The sequence below is a fragment of the Anneissia japonica genome, unplaced genomic scaffold (assembly GCF_011630105.1).
Source record: "Anneissia japonica isolate Jap-2015-1 unplaced genomic scaffold, ASM1163010v1 scaffold288018_len440701_cov179, whole genome shotgun sequence".
Taxonomy (NCBI): Eukaryota; Metazoa; Echinodermata; class Crinoidea; order Comatulida; family Comatulidae; genus Anneissia; species Anneissia japonica.
Genome location: NW_022690319.1, coordinates 281,054 through 295,988, shown reverse-complemented (window position 1 = coordinate 295,988; position 14,935 = coordinate 281,054). Strand labels below are relative to the sequence as shown.

At 34.8% G+C, this 14,935-nt stretch overlaps 2 protein-coding genes across 2 annotated transcripts in view; one reads left to right on the top strand and one right to left on the bottom strand.

Annotated features, from left to right (window-relative positions):
* The first annotated feature begins 6 nt into the window (after positions 1-6).
* LOC117099891 (ubiquitin-conjugating enzyme E2 S-like) lies at positions 7-5,186 on the top strand. The gene is made up of 4 exons (XM_033239415.1): positions 7-155; positions 905-1,052; positions 1,534-1,724; positions 2,328-5,186. Exons 1-4 carry the CDS (start codon positions 147-149, stop codon positions 2,607-2,609), a joined length of 630 nt encoding a protein of 209 aa, XP_033095306.1. The 5' UTR covers positions 7-146; the 3' UTR covers positions 2,610-5,186.
* Positions 5,187-5,832: 646 nt separating this feature from the next.
* The window catches only part of LOC117099890 (A disintegrin and metalloproteinase with thrombospondin motifs 2-like), a 10,653-nt gene continuing 1,550 nt past the window's right edge, over positions 5,833-14,935 (bottom strand). Inside the window, exons 2-12 of the mRNA XM_033239413.1 lie at positions 12,689-12,740; positions 11,928-12,274; positions 11,600-11,747; positions 10,754-10,905; positions 10,510-10,593; positions 10,262-10,406; positions 9,738-9,840; positions 9,226-9,360; positions 8,728-8,866; positions 8,261-8,359; positions 5,833-7,579 (exon numbers count right to left, since the gene is read on the bottom strand). Coding sequence (XP_033095304.1) covers positions 7,511-7,579; positions 8,261-8,359; positions 8,728-8,866; positions 9,226-9,360; positions 9,738-9,840; positions 10,262-10,406; positions 10,510-10,593; positions 10,754-10,905; positions 11,600-11,747; positions 11,928-12,274; positions 12,689-12,740 — 1,473 coding nt within the window. The 3' untranslated portion in view covers positions 5,833-7,510. The remainder of the gene's footprint in view (positions 7,580-8,260; positions 8,360-8,727; positions 8,867-9,225; positions 9,361-9,737; positions 9,841-10,261; positions 10,407-10,509; positions 10,594-10,753; positions 10,906-11,599; positions 11,748-11,927; positions 12,275-12,688; positions 12,741-14,935) is intronic.

Genomic DNA, 14,935 nt, shown 5'->3' with positions numbered 1-14,935 from the left:
GATTGGTCGGTTTATAAATTTGTATTCCGATTTTTCAACTTGACAAGTTTAGCAAAACAAAAGAAGGACGTTTAGTCCCAGAAGGAGTGGTATATTTTACTTAGTTTATGTGTTTCAGAGTAACCTTTTTCAATTTTTAAATCAGTATGGCAAGTGTAAGTAATCATTATGTTGCTGTATTTGTTAGTTATTGAAGTAAATTACTGATTGGTATTGCTTTACGTCAAGAAAATTAAGATATCTCTTCGCAGAGAGGTCACGATAGTTGACTTTTGCCCAGGGATAGCCTGGCCTAGGCCTCGCCTGCGCTAGTCTAGGCCTAGCCGCATAGCTAAGCCAAAGAAATAGGATTGGCCCCCGTATTGGCCCAAGCCTTGGCCTAAACCTAGCCTACATGTAGGCTAGTAGGAAGGGGATTTCTTTCTTCTTTTTGGTCTTTAATGGATGTATTATTCAACGACCATGTGGAGAAAACGAATTGTTTAGTGTTGGAATTCATGATTTTGTGTAAAAAATAGTTGAAAATTTAATTTAACCTCCTGCCTAGGCCTAGCCCTGTTTCAGTGTTATGTAATATTACGAACAGCTGAGACGAAAGTACATGAATACAAGACTCTCATATGATAGTAAGGCCTGCGGCGTGGGAAATATATCCTCTGCACAAAAATTTGGCCTAGAAATCTGTCCGTGCATTTACAGTATGGCATGAATTGATGAAGTCAAGTAATTTTCAACAGATAATAGACCTTAAAAATGTCACCATCATTAAGGCATTGCACCCACAAAATACCTCTGATATGATGACTAATGTCAATTTGTTTTATGTCAATATTTAAAAGCATTCATAAATAGTAAATTGTAAATAAATTTGAATTACTGATGAAATCTTACTTTCTTTTACCAGAACTCAAATGTTGAGAATTTGTCACCCCAAATAATAAGGCGTGTAGCCAAGGAGGTAACAGACTTGATGGCAGACCCACCGGAAGGCATCAAAGTTCTAGCGAGTGAAGAAGATATTACAGATATACAGGCTACAATTGAAGGTCCATGTACGTTAACTGGCTCTTTTAACGTTCCATTCCAGCACTTTATATTTTATTTGTCAGTGCTTACACTGTATGTTCCAGGCTTAATATATACCAGATTGTAAAGTGAGGCCTGCGCTGGGAATATATCCTCTGCGCAAAAATCTGGCCTAGAAATTTATCCACTCATTCGGAAAATAAGGGTTGAGTTTCGCACAGATTTTGCAGAAAATTAGGCTTTGACCTAATCTTAATATATAAATAATGTATTAATATACAGTAATTACAATTCTGCGCACCTATTTTCCTAGCAATTTTCCACGCAAATTGAAGCTGGTTTTTTTAGGTATCATCTGCGCAATTAAAAAAAATTTGAAGTATATTTAATATATAAGCGAGTTCATTAATGGCTTAAAAGTACCATTACCTGAATTCATAATTATTTGCATACATAAAAACTTAATAAATGCAATTATGGTTAATTCATCTTTGATTTACTTTCTAGCGGGTACACCATACGCAGGTGGTCAGTTTAGAATTAAACTCGTTCTTGGAAGAGATTTCCCGCAAGCTCCACCAAAAGGTTTTTTCGTCACCAAAGTTTTCCATCCCAACGTAGCAAGCAACGGGGAAATATGTGTCAACACATTGAAAAAGGATTGGAAAGCTGATTTGGGAATCAAACAGCTTTTATTGGTATGTTGCAACTGCCATACTAACAAAATAAACTTGTATTCATTCTGTTGAATTCTATTTATATCCTCTGTAAGGCGAGACTATTTTTTATACCTTGTTTTGAAAACTTATTTTTTTTAAAGGTCAGAAGAGGGGGGCGGAAATAAAAATAAAATTTTGGTTTTTCATTTAGTAAATAGTTTTGCAAAAACATCCAGATGGAGGACAGAATAAAAATAACATTTTATTGGTGAATGTAAACAGTGTAGTAATGGGATGGTTAAATGCTTTAAATTTATATAATTAGGAAGAAGTATACTACCTTATTTTTGGATATTTCAAGGCAGTGGCAGGTGTAATAAAAATATGAACTTTTTTTTTTCTAAAATTTCCTTTTTTTGTGGCGGCATGTGTGCTAAACTGCCTAAATTAAAATGTTATTTTTATTCAAAATCACCATTATTGGCTGGCGGCCATATTTGGATGTGATATGGCCAAATTTGGATATGATATGACATCATCATGCCCATATATGGGTAAATCGCATGCATTTCTCACATAAAATTTGATAGTGTGGACAAAGCTTACCCTATGAAAAAATCTTGGTTTCATCATTCTTTACAGACTGTGAAATGCCTACTGATCTATCCAAATCCTGAATCAGCTCTAAATGAAGAAGCAGGCAAACTATTATTAGAACAGTACGACGACTACTTCACACGTGCAAAGATGATGACTGAAATACACGCCTTCCCACCATCCAGATCTTCAAAAGAATACCGGACGAAGCAAGAAGGTAGTCATTCATCCAGCATGGAGGGACCCCTAGCTAAGAAACACGCCAGCGACAAAAAGGTTGCGGAGAAGAAGAAACGAGATAAAAAGAGGACACTGAAGCGGTTATGACCAAGTTTGTCGGAGAGATGTATATAATTTGTAAATGATGTGCTTTTCTTCATCAAGTGAAAAAAAGAGTAAAACTCAAATCTGATCTCAAAGATCAAAATATTTCTCTAGCAATTGAATTAGAATAATGTAATTTACTATCGGAAGAGGCATGTAATTGCAGATCACCAAGAGCGGAATCCATGTTTATTATATTAATTTCTTGGTTTATGTAACAAGAGTTGTAACTGATGTACAATTATTAACAAAAATGATAAGCGAGCCTCCACATCTTGTAATTATTGAACATGTATGCAGATCATTTACATGATGGATGATTAGATGCAGACTACAAATGATAAGATGTTGGTCATAGGTCAGATTTTTTTTACTCCATATTGATATTCTGATGGTTTGACTATGGAGGAGGGTGGAAGTGGGTTTATTGAAAAAAAATGCCGACCTCTTGACCCTTCCCTCATGTTTTAAATACAGTAGTGTACTATAGCATATAGCAGATCAATCTATCGATCATTGGATTTATAAGGTGTCATTCCAGTATTTTTCCCGTGTATTACAGTTGGAGTGACAGATGACTATAAACTTAGTTCTCAATAAAACATTTAAATCACCTACTGTGGTTTCTACCTTAGGATCCTGATTATGAACTTACCATTGTGTTAAGCAGGGCATTCACTGCGTCCTTACGACAGTTGTACAACCGTTGGCCGATAAATGAAACTCCGCTGCCTGTGAGCGCTAGACGACGTGACGTCGTTTGCTGATTGTTAATTAAAACAATCCCCCTGCGCGCACATGGCGTTTTGCGTTCTGCATAGAAATGCATCGGCCGACAGCTGTCAGGCGCAGTGGGTCGGCTTTAGAAATATGTCAATTCTTATGCTCTGTTGACACTATAAGTGTTATGTGACAGGTTTATGTGATTTGCCAAATATGAGCATGATGATGTCATATTACACCCATATATGGGCAAATCAAATGTATTTGACTTTATAGATTCGACGAAGCTTTACAAAATGCTGCAATGCTACATATTTGGGCAAAATAAACTCAACTGAAGATTTAGTTCATTTTTTTCAGAATTTCTAGATCGTTTCAAATCTGTGTTACGTAAAGTGTAAAGTTCAACTTAATTGCGTGACCTCTTTAACACCCAGTTAAACATTGTTATGTCAAAAGTCAAGTTATAATACTTCCTTGTCTTGAATGAGCCCTTGTGATTGGTTGTTAATCAGCCAACACCTTGTGTGAGTAGCTCATAGGCCACACTTAGGTCAGGGGTCAAAACTTGTTTCCTCAAACAAGGTACTTATCTATGTTGGTGTATGATAATATTAATGCCATGATTAGTTCTTGAATAATAATACTGCAGGAAGTGTCTGATTTCGTAATCCATGACCATATTCTCTGCACAAGATAGAATTGGTCCAAACCATGACCATAAATTCAGACGACACTAAGAACTTGTCAGTCTGCTTGTGAAGATGATTCTAGGTCTTGTCAATACGTTGCTCCCAACCCAATGATAGGTGCATGTGCACATATCATAATTGTCAATTATTATTACTGTACTGTACTAGTATATATTATTTTTTATTAATTTTGTTGGTAAAACTAAAAGAAGCACTGTAATGAATCATAAAGGTGTGTTTTGCTGCCTAGAAACTCCATGTAACCGAAATGATTACCTATTGTAATGTATTCAATCTTATGTCATTCATAAACCTGTATGTTTACAATACACACCATACCTCTGGAATACTATGCATTGTTCTAAAAATTAGGAAAAAGGATGTAAAATAAAATAATGACCCAATGATATTTCAGACACCATCTGACCTGATTTCTAATTTTTCTTGAATATATCAATGTTTTTACAATACTGTATTTACAAAAAACCAAAATATAAAACATGCATCCAATTTTGCATAAATAACTGTATTTCAACTTCCGTCGCCTTTCCTGGTTCTTATGAAGTCGTTATTTTCCAGGGTTGTATCATCAATGTGAGTTTTGATGATGTACATGATCAATCGACATGTTTATTGACTTTGGATAGGGGCATGCGCAGTTCAAACTACAAATTGGCTACTGAAGCTAGGCATACAATGCATTGTACTACAGTGGGCAAAAAAAAAAATCTTTCCACTCCCTGATAACGCTTAATGACGCGACACCCTCTGCAGATCACAGTGCGTGCGGTTGCCATTACAGAAGAGCGAGTTTTGAAAAATCCGTGCATACGTGTGTTGCTTGTCGACCATTGATAGTGTGTCCAGCTTTAGATTACCCTAATCGAAATTTCTACTAAATAGATACTGAATGTATTAAACTTTTAAACCATATTAATTCCATATTTTGTGATTTTCCTTTTTAAATTTTTAGTGTGTTACCCCCTTTATTCTTATTCATAATGTCATATAGCCCAGTTGTTTTGATTCTGTAGTTTGCATGATCAAAAAATGACCTATTGAATTATGAATGAAATTATTTTATTAAAATCCAAATGAATTGTTCGTATGTTTTGTATACTGTATGTACATGATGTTACACAATAAACATTGGTACAAATATTGATTTGGAATTTGTTTCCATTAATTAATTCATATCCGCAGATGTTTATATTTTTCCAATTGGACAAAGACCTTGATGTTAATGTTGCCAGACTGAGGGGGTGGGGGATATCCCTGACGATAGTGGGCGTGATCGGGTGTCGCTCAAAATCTCGGAACCCCCGGAAATTTTGCAGTTTCAAATCAAAGCCTTATATAATCGATTTTAAAGTTTTCCTATGTAAAAAAAAATACATATAATTATTTGTTTTGGCCGCCGACAAATTGGGTTTTTTTTCTCCAGGGCGGGGCCCTGGTGGTGATTCTAAAATATGGTGTTGATTAACATTCCAAAATAGGCAGGACACACTAAGTACATTAGAGTATACAGTATTTATTTACTATAATATGCTCTCCTGTCATTGGAATTACCATTTTACCGTGGAAATAAATTAGGTATTTTAACTTCTTTTAGGATATGTTAATTGGGTATACATGTTCTAAGGGATTTCATTATTTTGGTGCACTACATGAAAATGACAAATATGCATACTATACTGGACTAGAGAGTTTATGAAAAAACCTTTTTCAATCCGGTTTAATGAATATACAGTTTAATAATATTTGTGATATTAATATCACAGCAGCAAGCGCAAACACGCTAATAGCCATACGGATCTATAGATTTAATAAAAAATGAACAGATATTTAAAATTAATTATATATTCAGCTGAATTTAATGCTCAGAATATGCGACCTATGATGTCACCTGATATTACAACACTTCATTGGAGTGGTTAAATAAATAATAAAAATTTTCTTCATATTATTTATATTATATACATTTTATACATCGGGTGACAGTATAATTCTATTATACCACAAGCTCAAGCAAACTTAAGTTCAACAGCAACTCACACACTTTGGTAGACTTGCCACAAGTCTTTTATTTTTTATTATTTTTCTCATTCTGGACAGCGCCACTAACGAGAAAGTTAATTTAGAGGCGGAATAAAAAAAGAAATTAAGTATGGGACGCCAGTTAAATTAGGTATGGCGCACACTAAATGCAATAAAGAGTGATTAACTCAAAATTAGGGCCTGGAACCCAGGTTAACACTTTGGTTAAAACTCCTACATTCTATAGGAACCAAGTATTCTAATGTACGTTTGGCTTATATACATTCATATTAATTAAGATAAACACAATTTACAAAATATACAATATAATAGGTCAAAATCAAAAGGAAAAACAAAATTCTGAAGGCTTAATTTTAAAGAAAGAGCCAAAATATACCGTATACAAACTTATTTACGCTGATTTGTAATATATTCGATTCGGATAATTTATCATGGAAACTATGATTTGAACTCCGCCTTAAAAATGTTCTTTGGGATTTTATGGTAAATCGGCAAATTGATTTTTTAAAAAACCCGGGAGAAACACCGGACGATTCGGGAAACTCGTGGCGGGTAATTTTGAACACGCTCAAAATTTATAATCAACTCGAGAAACTCGTTGACAATTTTGCGTCCACGAGTATGCAACAAGTTTGCTACAAAATACCACAAGAGTTTACAGAGTTGATTACCAATTTGTGGTGTTGGAATTCTGTACAGTTTTTCCAAGCGGTATTACGAAGCTAAAACTCGCGGAAAATGTTGTATTGTACTCGTAAAGAACTGGTACGTCACGAGTGCGTCACGTCCGGTACATCACGAGTTGATATCTCAGAAAAACTTGTACATGACTCGGGGCAATTCGTAATTCATGCGTTGGAATAATTCATACTAGTAAACACAAACATAACTATACTCGTTTTAACTATGGACTCGTACAAAATTGACGGCTGCCTATTAGACCACAAGTGTCCGCGAATCTTCGTGTGACTCTTGGACAAGAGAACTATTTCATTACGTGAGCAATTGGAATCTCTCTTAACTTATTTATCAAACCACTTTACTATTGTCTTGAAGTCTCTTGCATAAAAACGATTATGAATTCATTAACATTCATCAGCTACTTCTATGCCATTTTACGCCAGCCTCAACAAAAAGGCCATTCCATTATTTTAGAGTTTTGTGAAAAAAAAAGGTTGACAATTTCTAATTAGTGCACGCAATACAGCTTCATCACGCATAACTCGGCCTGCGCGGGCTTCATCAAGGTTACGCGTCTGCTGTCGCAGGTGCTTCGTCACGTACACGCGATGCATCTTCTCGTCTACATGGTGTGTTCACTCATAACGCGGTGGTACAGTGCCGGTACATTTGACGTAATACTGTTATACCACATGGTTATATTCACAAAACCAAATTCAATAATGAGCACATATCAAATCCGTTTTCTCACGATTTCCGCTTGACAGTGGTTGATGACTTTTGCGTAACTGTAACACATTTGTTTTGCTTACACTCCTGTAAAAACAACCAAAGTTAATGTTAATGTAAGTCTAATTGCTCCACAAGACAAAGTAAACCCACATCAATCAAAAATTAATTGCCCATTTTGAATAATCACAAACTTTGATCTTCTTAAATGAGAAATCCGTTTTCATTTCGTTTTCATTCCAGATGTTTCACACTGTACATCTTTAATAAAAGCCGTCTTCCTTCCTGAAAATTGATTTGTAATAGGCCGAAAATAAATCGGGATAACGGACACATTTCCCTCCCAAATTACAACCAAAGTTATCGTTAATTTAAGTCTAATTGTTCCACAATATAAAGTAAACCCACATCAATCAGAAATTAATTGCCCATTTGAATAATCACAAACTTTTATCTTCTTAAATGAGCAATCCATTTTCATTTTGTTTTCATTCCAGATGTTTCACACTGTACATCTTTAATAAAAGCCGTCTTCCTTCCTGAAAATTGATTTGTAATAGGCCGAAAATAAATCGGGATAACGGACACATTTCCCTCCCAAATTATTAAAGTACAAACAAATAGGTTACTACAGTGGTGCGATACTGTGTGAGAATAAATAGAAGCCCGAAGAACATAAAACTACACCTCCTTGTAATCTTCACACAGATTTCATAAATTTAATATTTCTTTAAAAACAATTTAAATCAACTTTTTTTTTCATCTTACCATGTTATTCCCACACGAGGTTCCATCAAGTACTTTTCGGAAAATGCGACACGAGCCGTCTTTTCGCATACACACTAGTTTTTCACAATTACGAGAATTCTGATAAATAAAAACGTGAATTAATGAATATTTTAAAAAAACTAAACAAAGTAACAAAAAATCTCTACAACTGAATCTATCCTTCCACCCATCAAGTGTCCGACATTCTGTGGCCACCATGGCAGCAAAAATCCATAAACCAGACACCCTACTTTGCACCAAAACATATAGCATCTGGTTTGAACCAACATAGCGAAAATTCACAGAAAACCTCGAATGTAATAGGGTTTTATTTTTCTACATCAACACCTCAAAAACAAATAAGCGAAATAAAACATAACGGTTGTAGCAGAATATCATAGAAGATGCAATGAGAAATAGGCATTTTATTCGTCATCTTAGTATGTTTGTATGTTTGCTGTACTCACTTCTTTAAACATTTTATAACCAGATCCAAATTCTTGACGGCACAGGTCGGTCCGACTTAACCCTCTACCAGGTAATGTTGGTGGTGCTGTTAATCTTAAAGTCCGTAGATGAGGGCGGTCTTTCAAGCATGAAGATTGGCTGTAAAGATAAATGAGACAGTGGAGACCGTTTGTGGAAAACAATTACTAGATTTATTTTTTGTTCATGTTGCCTTGGACACACTTAACTTCTCTTAGAAGTTAACAAGACCGAATTAGATTATACAAAGAAACACAATTTGAACAAATTGTGGAGTTTATCTGTTCTAGAGAAAGATGTTAATATGACACAAAATCTAGATAAATTTAATATAAGAGAGCGCCTGCTAGTAGTGTGAAATAGTGAATATTTATTGCCGGTCATCAATCAAAACTCCAATGTAACTCGTCATGTCAGTGAGGCATCATGCCTACAAAATGTTACGTCTACGTTGAGAACGGAATATAATTATATGCTACCTTGTTGATAAGAATTTCTTCAAACTTTTATTGCTACAACTGGACCACTGGAACGAAGTAGATCTTATAGTTGACGACATGACACTGAATTCGTTGTCACCACAGTTTTCATCGTCGTCATGCCCCATAGATAACCTATATGAACATCATATTGATAATAGAGATTAAGTTTACTTAAATGGTATTTGTCAAATGTTTACGGGTTCATTAATATTCATTAACAGCTAAAGAGGAAATAAGCGATCGCATCACGATAGTTGCCCAGATAAACATTAACTAAAAGCACTTGGTGATTGGGTCAATTTGTCGAATTCCATGTTGAACATTCGCTTTTGTCATTTGGCAAGATATTTATCTGCTTGTCTATTTGACCACGAGTACAGTATTATGGATACTTGGTTGAATGTGAGAATTGAATACAGTTTGTTTACAGCATGTAAAATAGACATGTATCGAATACTCTGTTTAGAATATGTTGAAGCAAAATGTGCAAACAATGAAGAATGGCTTACAAATGGCCAATCTCGTGCGCAACTATACTCGCAGTGTTTGAACCTTGGTCTTGCACGATCGTACAACTGTCGGCACACATTCTACCGATGTGACTGTGACCCTCTGTAGATCAAAAAACAACAAAACACAATTAACTACATTTGGTTAATTTATTTAATATGAACAATAACACAAACATACATTTTGGAAAACCAATCATAATTGGATCTTGAAAACTCGTGTAGAGCCGAAAATGAAACAGAAACACTATTTTAATAATGGATCGAGGATTATGGTGGAAATAGTACAGAGTAGTTGACATATTCATCTGAACCCAATGAGTTAATTCTATAGGGCCTGAATAGAATAGCCTTAACTGACGCTGCGCGTCTTAAACGGCGGTAGTGGCACTTTCATCACTTCTTATTTCTACCCCTCCTAATATAGGCTATACTCCTACTTGTGGAGTCCTTAGGAGGTCGGCTTTATCAATTGCAGGACCATATACCCGTGCCTGTAATCAACGTTAACAGAAGTAACTTACCAAAAGATTCAAATGATTTTCTTGTGAGGTAAACAATCGCATCACTATGCTTAGGATTTGTTCTTGGTTTCGGATTCATCCTTCTCCTGTAGTCACAGACTGTAGCCAAGAGCTCAGATTTATTCTCAGATGGGAACTTTTTCGACTAAAATGAAAGAATATCATTAGATAATGTAAGCATACCTATGTTCAGCTGCTTTACATTAGTTTGAAACTATAGCAACACTCAAAAGCATTTGTAAACGTACCTTAGATTTACTGAGTTTAATGATGTCCGTTATATATACTGTGATGTCAAACGTGAGGGAAGGGTGTTGGAATGCTTCATTTACCTACAGATAGATGTGAAATGCATCAGACAGGAGTTAAATGCGGGCATAATGATTCATAACACATCCTGGCAAATCCAGTATTATTCGCATAAGACGTGACAGTTTCGACAGAATATTGTTTGTTTTAAACACTATGATAAAATAGAATCGAATTACCTACCCGAGCCATCATCATGACAATGTAGTTTTGTATGAACTTTTTCCCAACAACTCTCACCACAGAATTGTCTAGTAATAGCATCGTTTCGATATAATACCGCGGACGTCTTGGAGATGAGCGGGCTCGCCGGCGATATCTTGACAACTTTTCCACTAAAGGATGAAAAAAGATGACAATTGGTAAAATACTAGGACTAAAAGAGGAGCATTCTCAAGTGCTTATACAAAAATTTGGTGATCATTAAGTGTATAATAGAAGTTAAAAAATGTAAAAAAAAAAAAAAATCGCTCTCAAATCTCGTTCTCATTCTTGTAATTGCCAGAATTAATTATTTAGGCTCATATAGGCCTATGTCGTAGACTTGAAGACCATACGTTGAAGGAGATTTAAAGCAGTTTAGTTAAACAGTTATATCAATAGGTCCATGGTTATATACTGCAGTCAAGTAGTCACTCTTATCGTTACAATATTTTTGGTGATCTATACCATTGCGTACTTTGAGAATAAAGAATATTGTCTACGGTAGTTGAAGTATATAACTTAGGATACAACAATCAATCAAAACGAAATCATCGCACAACAGGATTAAACATATTCATTCAAATATAAAAGAGCATGTAAACTTACGGTACCAGATGGCGTTTCTGAGAAACTTAAATTGCTTTCAATATTTACATAAATATTTTCATTTAGGCCTATGTCACATGTTATTTAAGACACTTGTCAAATATTGGAATGCACATATTCATAATAACATTGATTGGAATAAGAATGACAAAACAAGGAAGTAAACATTTAGACACAAAGGCAATAACAAGCAAGAAATAATAAAAGGTAGATAAGTACCCTCAGAAGACTGTAATTGCCGTTGGTTATCGAATGTTCTCCGGTAGAAAATGTGACGTTTACCCATTGATTTCGAATTGCTGTCAGTAGTGAATTGTAACTTCGGTTCTATAGCATATTCTGTTTTGTTGAAGGATATTAACCCGGTCTGTAAAAAAGTCAATAAAGAATACTATACTTCATGCCTATTTATACGATGCTCTTTTAAAGTTGAATTGTGGGAATAAGACGGGTAATGCCCATTTCAACCTAATAGAGCTTCTATGCTGGAGCTTTTGACTTTACAAATTTCAACTTAGGCAATATTATTGTCAACAGCTTAACTCACCAAAACTCCTTCGCAGCTACTAATGGACAAATGCGATTCTGGGTAATTTATCACGTGCCCAACATGAAAACAGGAGGAATCGAACGGTTCGTCGATGACGTCGCCATTATCCTCTGCGACACGTATGTCTGGTGACATTATAAGATTTATGTCGTAAGACATGTCAAGTATCAATCGCAAGGGGTGATTATCAATATTCAAATCCAACGTAACGTGGTCAGCCGATTCATCGTTCACAAATGATCGTTTGGCGCGTGCATGGTGGTCTGCAAATGAAAGGTCATGACTAACGAACCTGCCGTCTGACGTCGAACGGAATGGTTGGACGTATGCAAAGTCTGTCACACCTGTAATGAGAAATAATCCCCCAAAATCAAGCCAAACAATGATATTACATATATAATACCGTTTGACTCTACACATCTATATAACGTAGACTAGTTTTGGATATTTTGTTTTTGTTAGCTTAAATTCTATATTTGATTTTAATCTTGTACCTTTGTTTGTACTTGCACTAAACACTTAATCTATGTTCCCCGATTCAGCCGATTTGACGTAAGAGAGTTTATTTAAAAGATAACAGTTAAATTTAATAAATTAAATTGTTCGGATGAAATACCGTATATTGTTTATAAGGTTTATCCTCGTTTAAGCTTTATGAAGACAGTTCATTGCAAGTTTGTACCATATTGTGTGTCTTTGTATATGTTCATATATACGCGTACGTAGTACGTATGTATATATAGAAATGTCAAACCTACCTTGTTGATGAATGTTCGTCTGTAACGGAATTGTGTTTGCTTGTACAACTGTCTGCAAGAGTATATATACATAAAATGCAAATCAAAATTAATGTATATTTTGTAATTTTCAACACCGAATTGATAAACCACACAATCAATGGAGTAAAATCATGACAAAATAAAATTTGTATTTCCACAATCTGTAGTTGTAGCGCGTAAACAATTACTCGTCTATAGGGCTATATTCGTCTACTCGCACCAGTTATGATGCAGTAAATTTTAACTTTATAAACTGTGACCTAAAATTACGGTAATATACAGAATGTCATAAAGCCCATCCTTCATGCTTCCAAACGTAATGGGGAGAAGTCATAAATGTGAATTACCCCCTCTATAGCTGACAAACTCTAATCGCTCATACCAATAACTTTTAATGACATCATAACAATCATGAATAACGTCGAACTACAGATAAATTACAAAAACAGAAAATTATGAGCGTATGTCGGACGTAAAAATGTGTAAAATAGGTTCCTCAAATCGACATAGTCATACTTAACATTTTCCATAACTGGACTCTCTTTTTAAAAAATGCATTTTTAATATGGTTTTCAAGAGAGAGGAGAGTGTGTCAAAATAAAAGTTATAAAATCAATAGGCCTATTATACAAAATATTTCACGGTCATTATAAATCTTTCACTACTGTCGGTTAGAGCACAGTTGTGGTTACTTTTGAACTTTTTAAATATTTAAAATACTTTTAAAAATTAACGTGAGTTGATTAACCTGCTATTGTATTTGTCAATTACTCAGAAGTATGTATACATAAATGGCTTCAGAACAGTTTATTTTTGAATAAGAGCGGTAATTACCTAGTTGAGATTTGTGTGCGATTCATTACATCCGTCAATGACGTCAATGCAACCCAAAAAATATATTAATATATTCAAACGACGTAGATCAATATTGAAAACAGCACCTAATAAAAATCCTACTCGAACAGTACTATATTTTACTATAATCAGACAAATAAATGACATACGTTATAGTACCTACCTACATGGTGGAGTTTGGAACTCAAAATTCATCCCTAATAATGCCTCTCAATTTATATTACTATCTCTGCGGGCGCACACATTTAGAAGTGCATGTCTGAATTTACAGCGCAGTGTTCAACTGTAAGGTTATTATATTCAGACACGTTAAAAATCATAGATAATAATCTGAGTTATTAAACCAATCAGAAAGCTGATAGTTAAACCGTTGGGCCAAGAATAGCCGACAGAGATACTCTGCAGCGGACTGACAAGATCATCATGCCGATACAAAATGCCCGTTATTTGAAGACGGGAAGATGGAGTAGGTGCACAGCGGGTGATAATTTCACACTTATTACTTAAAATATAGGCCCGGTGGTTTAGCACGTCCTGAACATCTCGGCCTATTGCCGAATTCCCCAGACATCTGATGCTTATTTTTCCTACATGAGTTTTACTATTCAGCAACAATTATCAAACAAAAACTTTAATTAGGCCTACATATTGATTAAAATACCGAAAGCATTCACTGAAAATCTAATTACGCCACAGGATTTGAAGAATTTCTTACAACAGGTAACTAACGGAAAATTGTATTTATGAAGACGAACCTTAAGCATCGAATTTGCACTCTTTATAACTAGATAACATGCTGGTTTTGAATACTATTCTATTTGTTCAACAAAGATGGTCTATTTCAAGTATTCAGTACCCCTTTCTTTTGCCGGAGAACATCATCTGCGATCTTAAGTGGATCGCAGTTGGTGCCACAGAAGCCCAAGGGCAGTTGATTAGCAATATTTATATTAGAAATCCGGATTTGGAATTTCCAAGGCATGCGCAAATCAAACTCAGACAAAAACTTACTAAATTAACTATCTTGAATTACCAACCTCTTGATTGATATATTTATAAAATAAAATGGTAATATAAGCTCAGTCTGAAATTGAATACAGAATGATCTATGCTATTATACACAGTGCTAATATGGAACACAAGGTAAAAAATCATTTATCTCTTGTCATTTCTAAAATATAAAGTACCAGCTTCAAGACAATATTGATGGCTTATGTAAAAAAAAAACCCCAATAGAAAATAAGTTATACTAGAATATAACTTAATTGATTTAAACTATATTCATTTGCCCGTTTGATGCATACACCATTTTAAAAAATAAAATACAGTAGCATATCATAATTAATATTAATTATCTTATCCGATTTGGAG

What these genes read in the sequence shown, in the direction of transcription:
- LOC117099891 (XM_033239415.1), top strand. An exon ending in GGCTACAATTGAAGGTCCAT is followed by an intron (nt 1,053 to 1,533) that starts GTACGTTAACTG and finishes TTTACTTTCTAG; the next exon opens with CGGGTACACCATACGCAGGT. An exon ending in GAATCAAACAGCTTTTATTG is followed by an intron (nt 1,725 to 2,327) that starts GTATGTTGCAAC and finishes CATTCTTTACAG; the next exon opens with ACTGTGAAATGCCTACTGAT.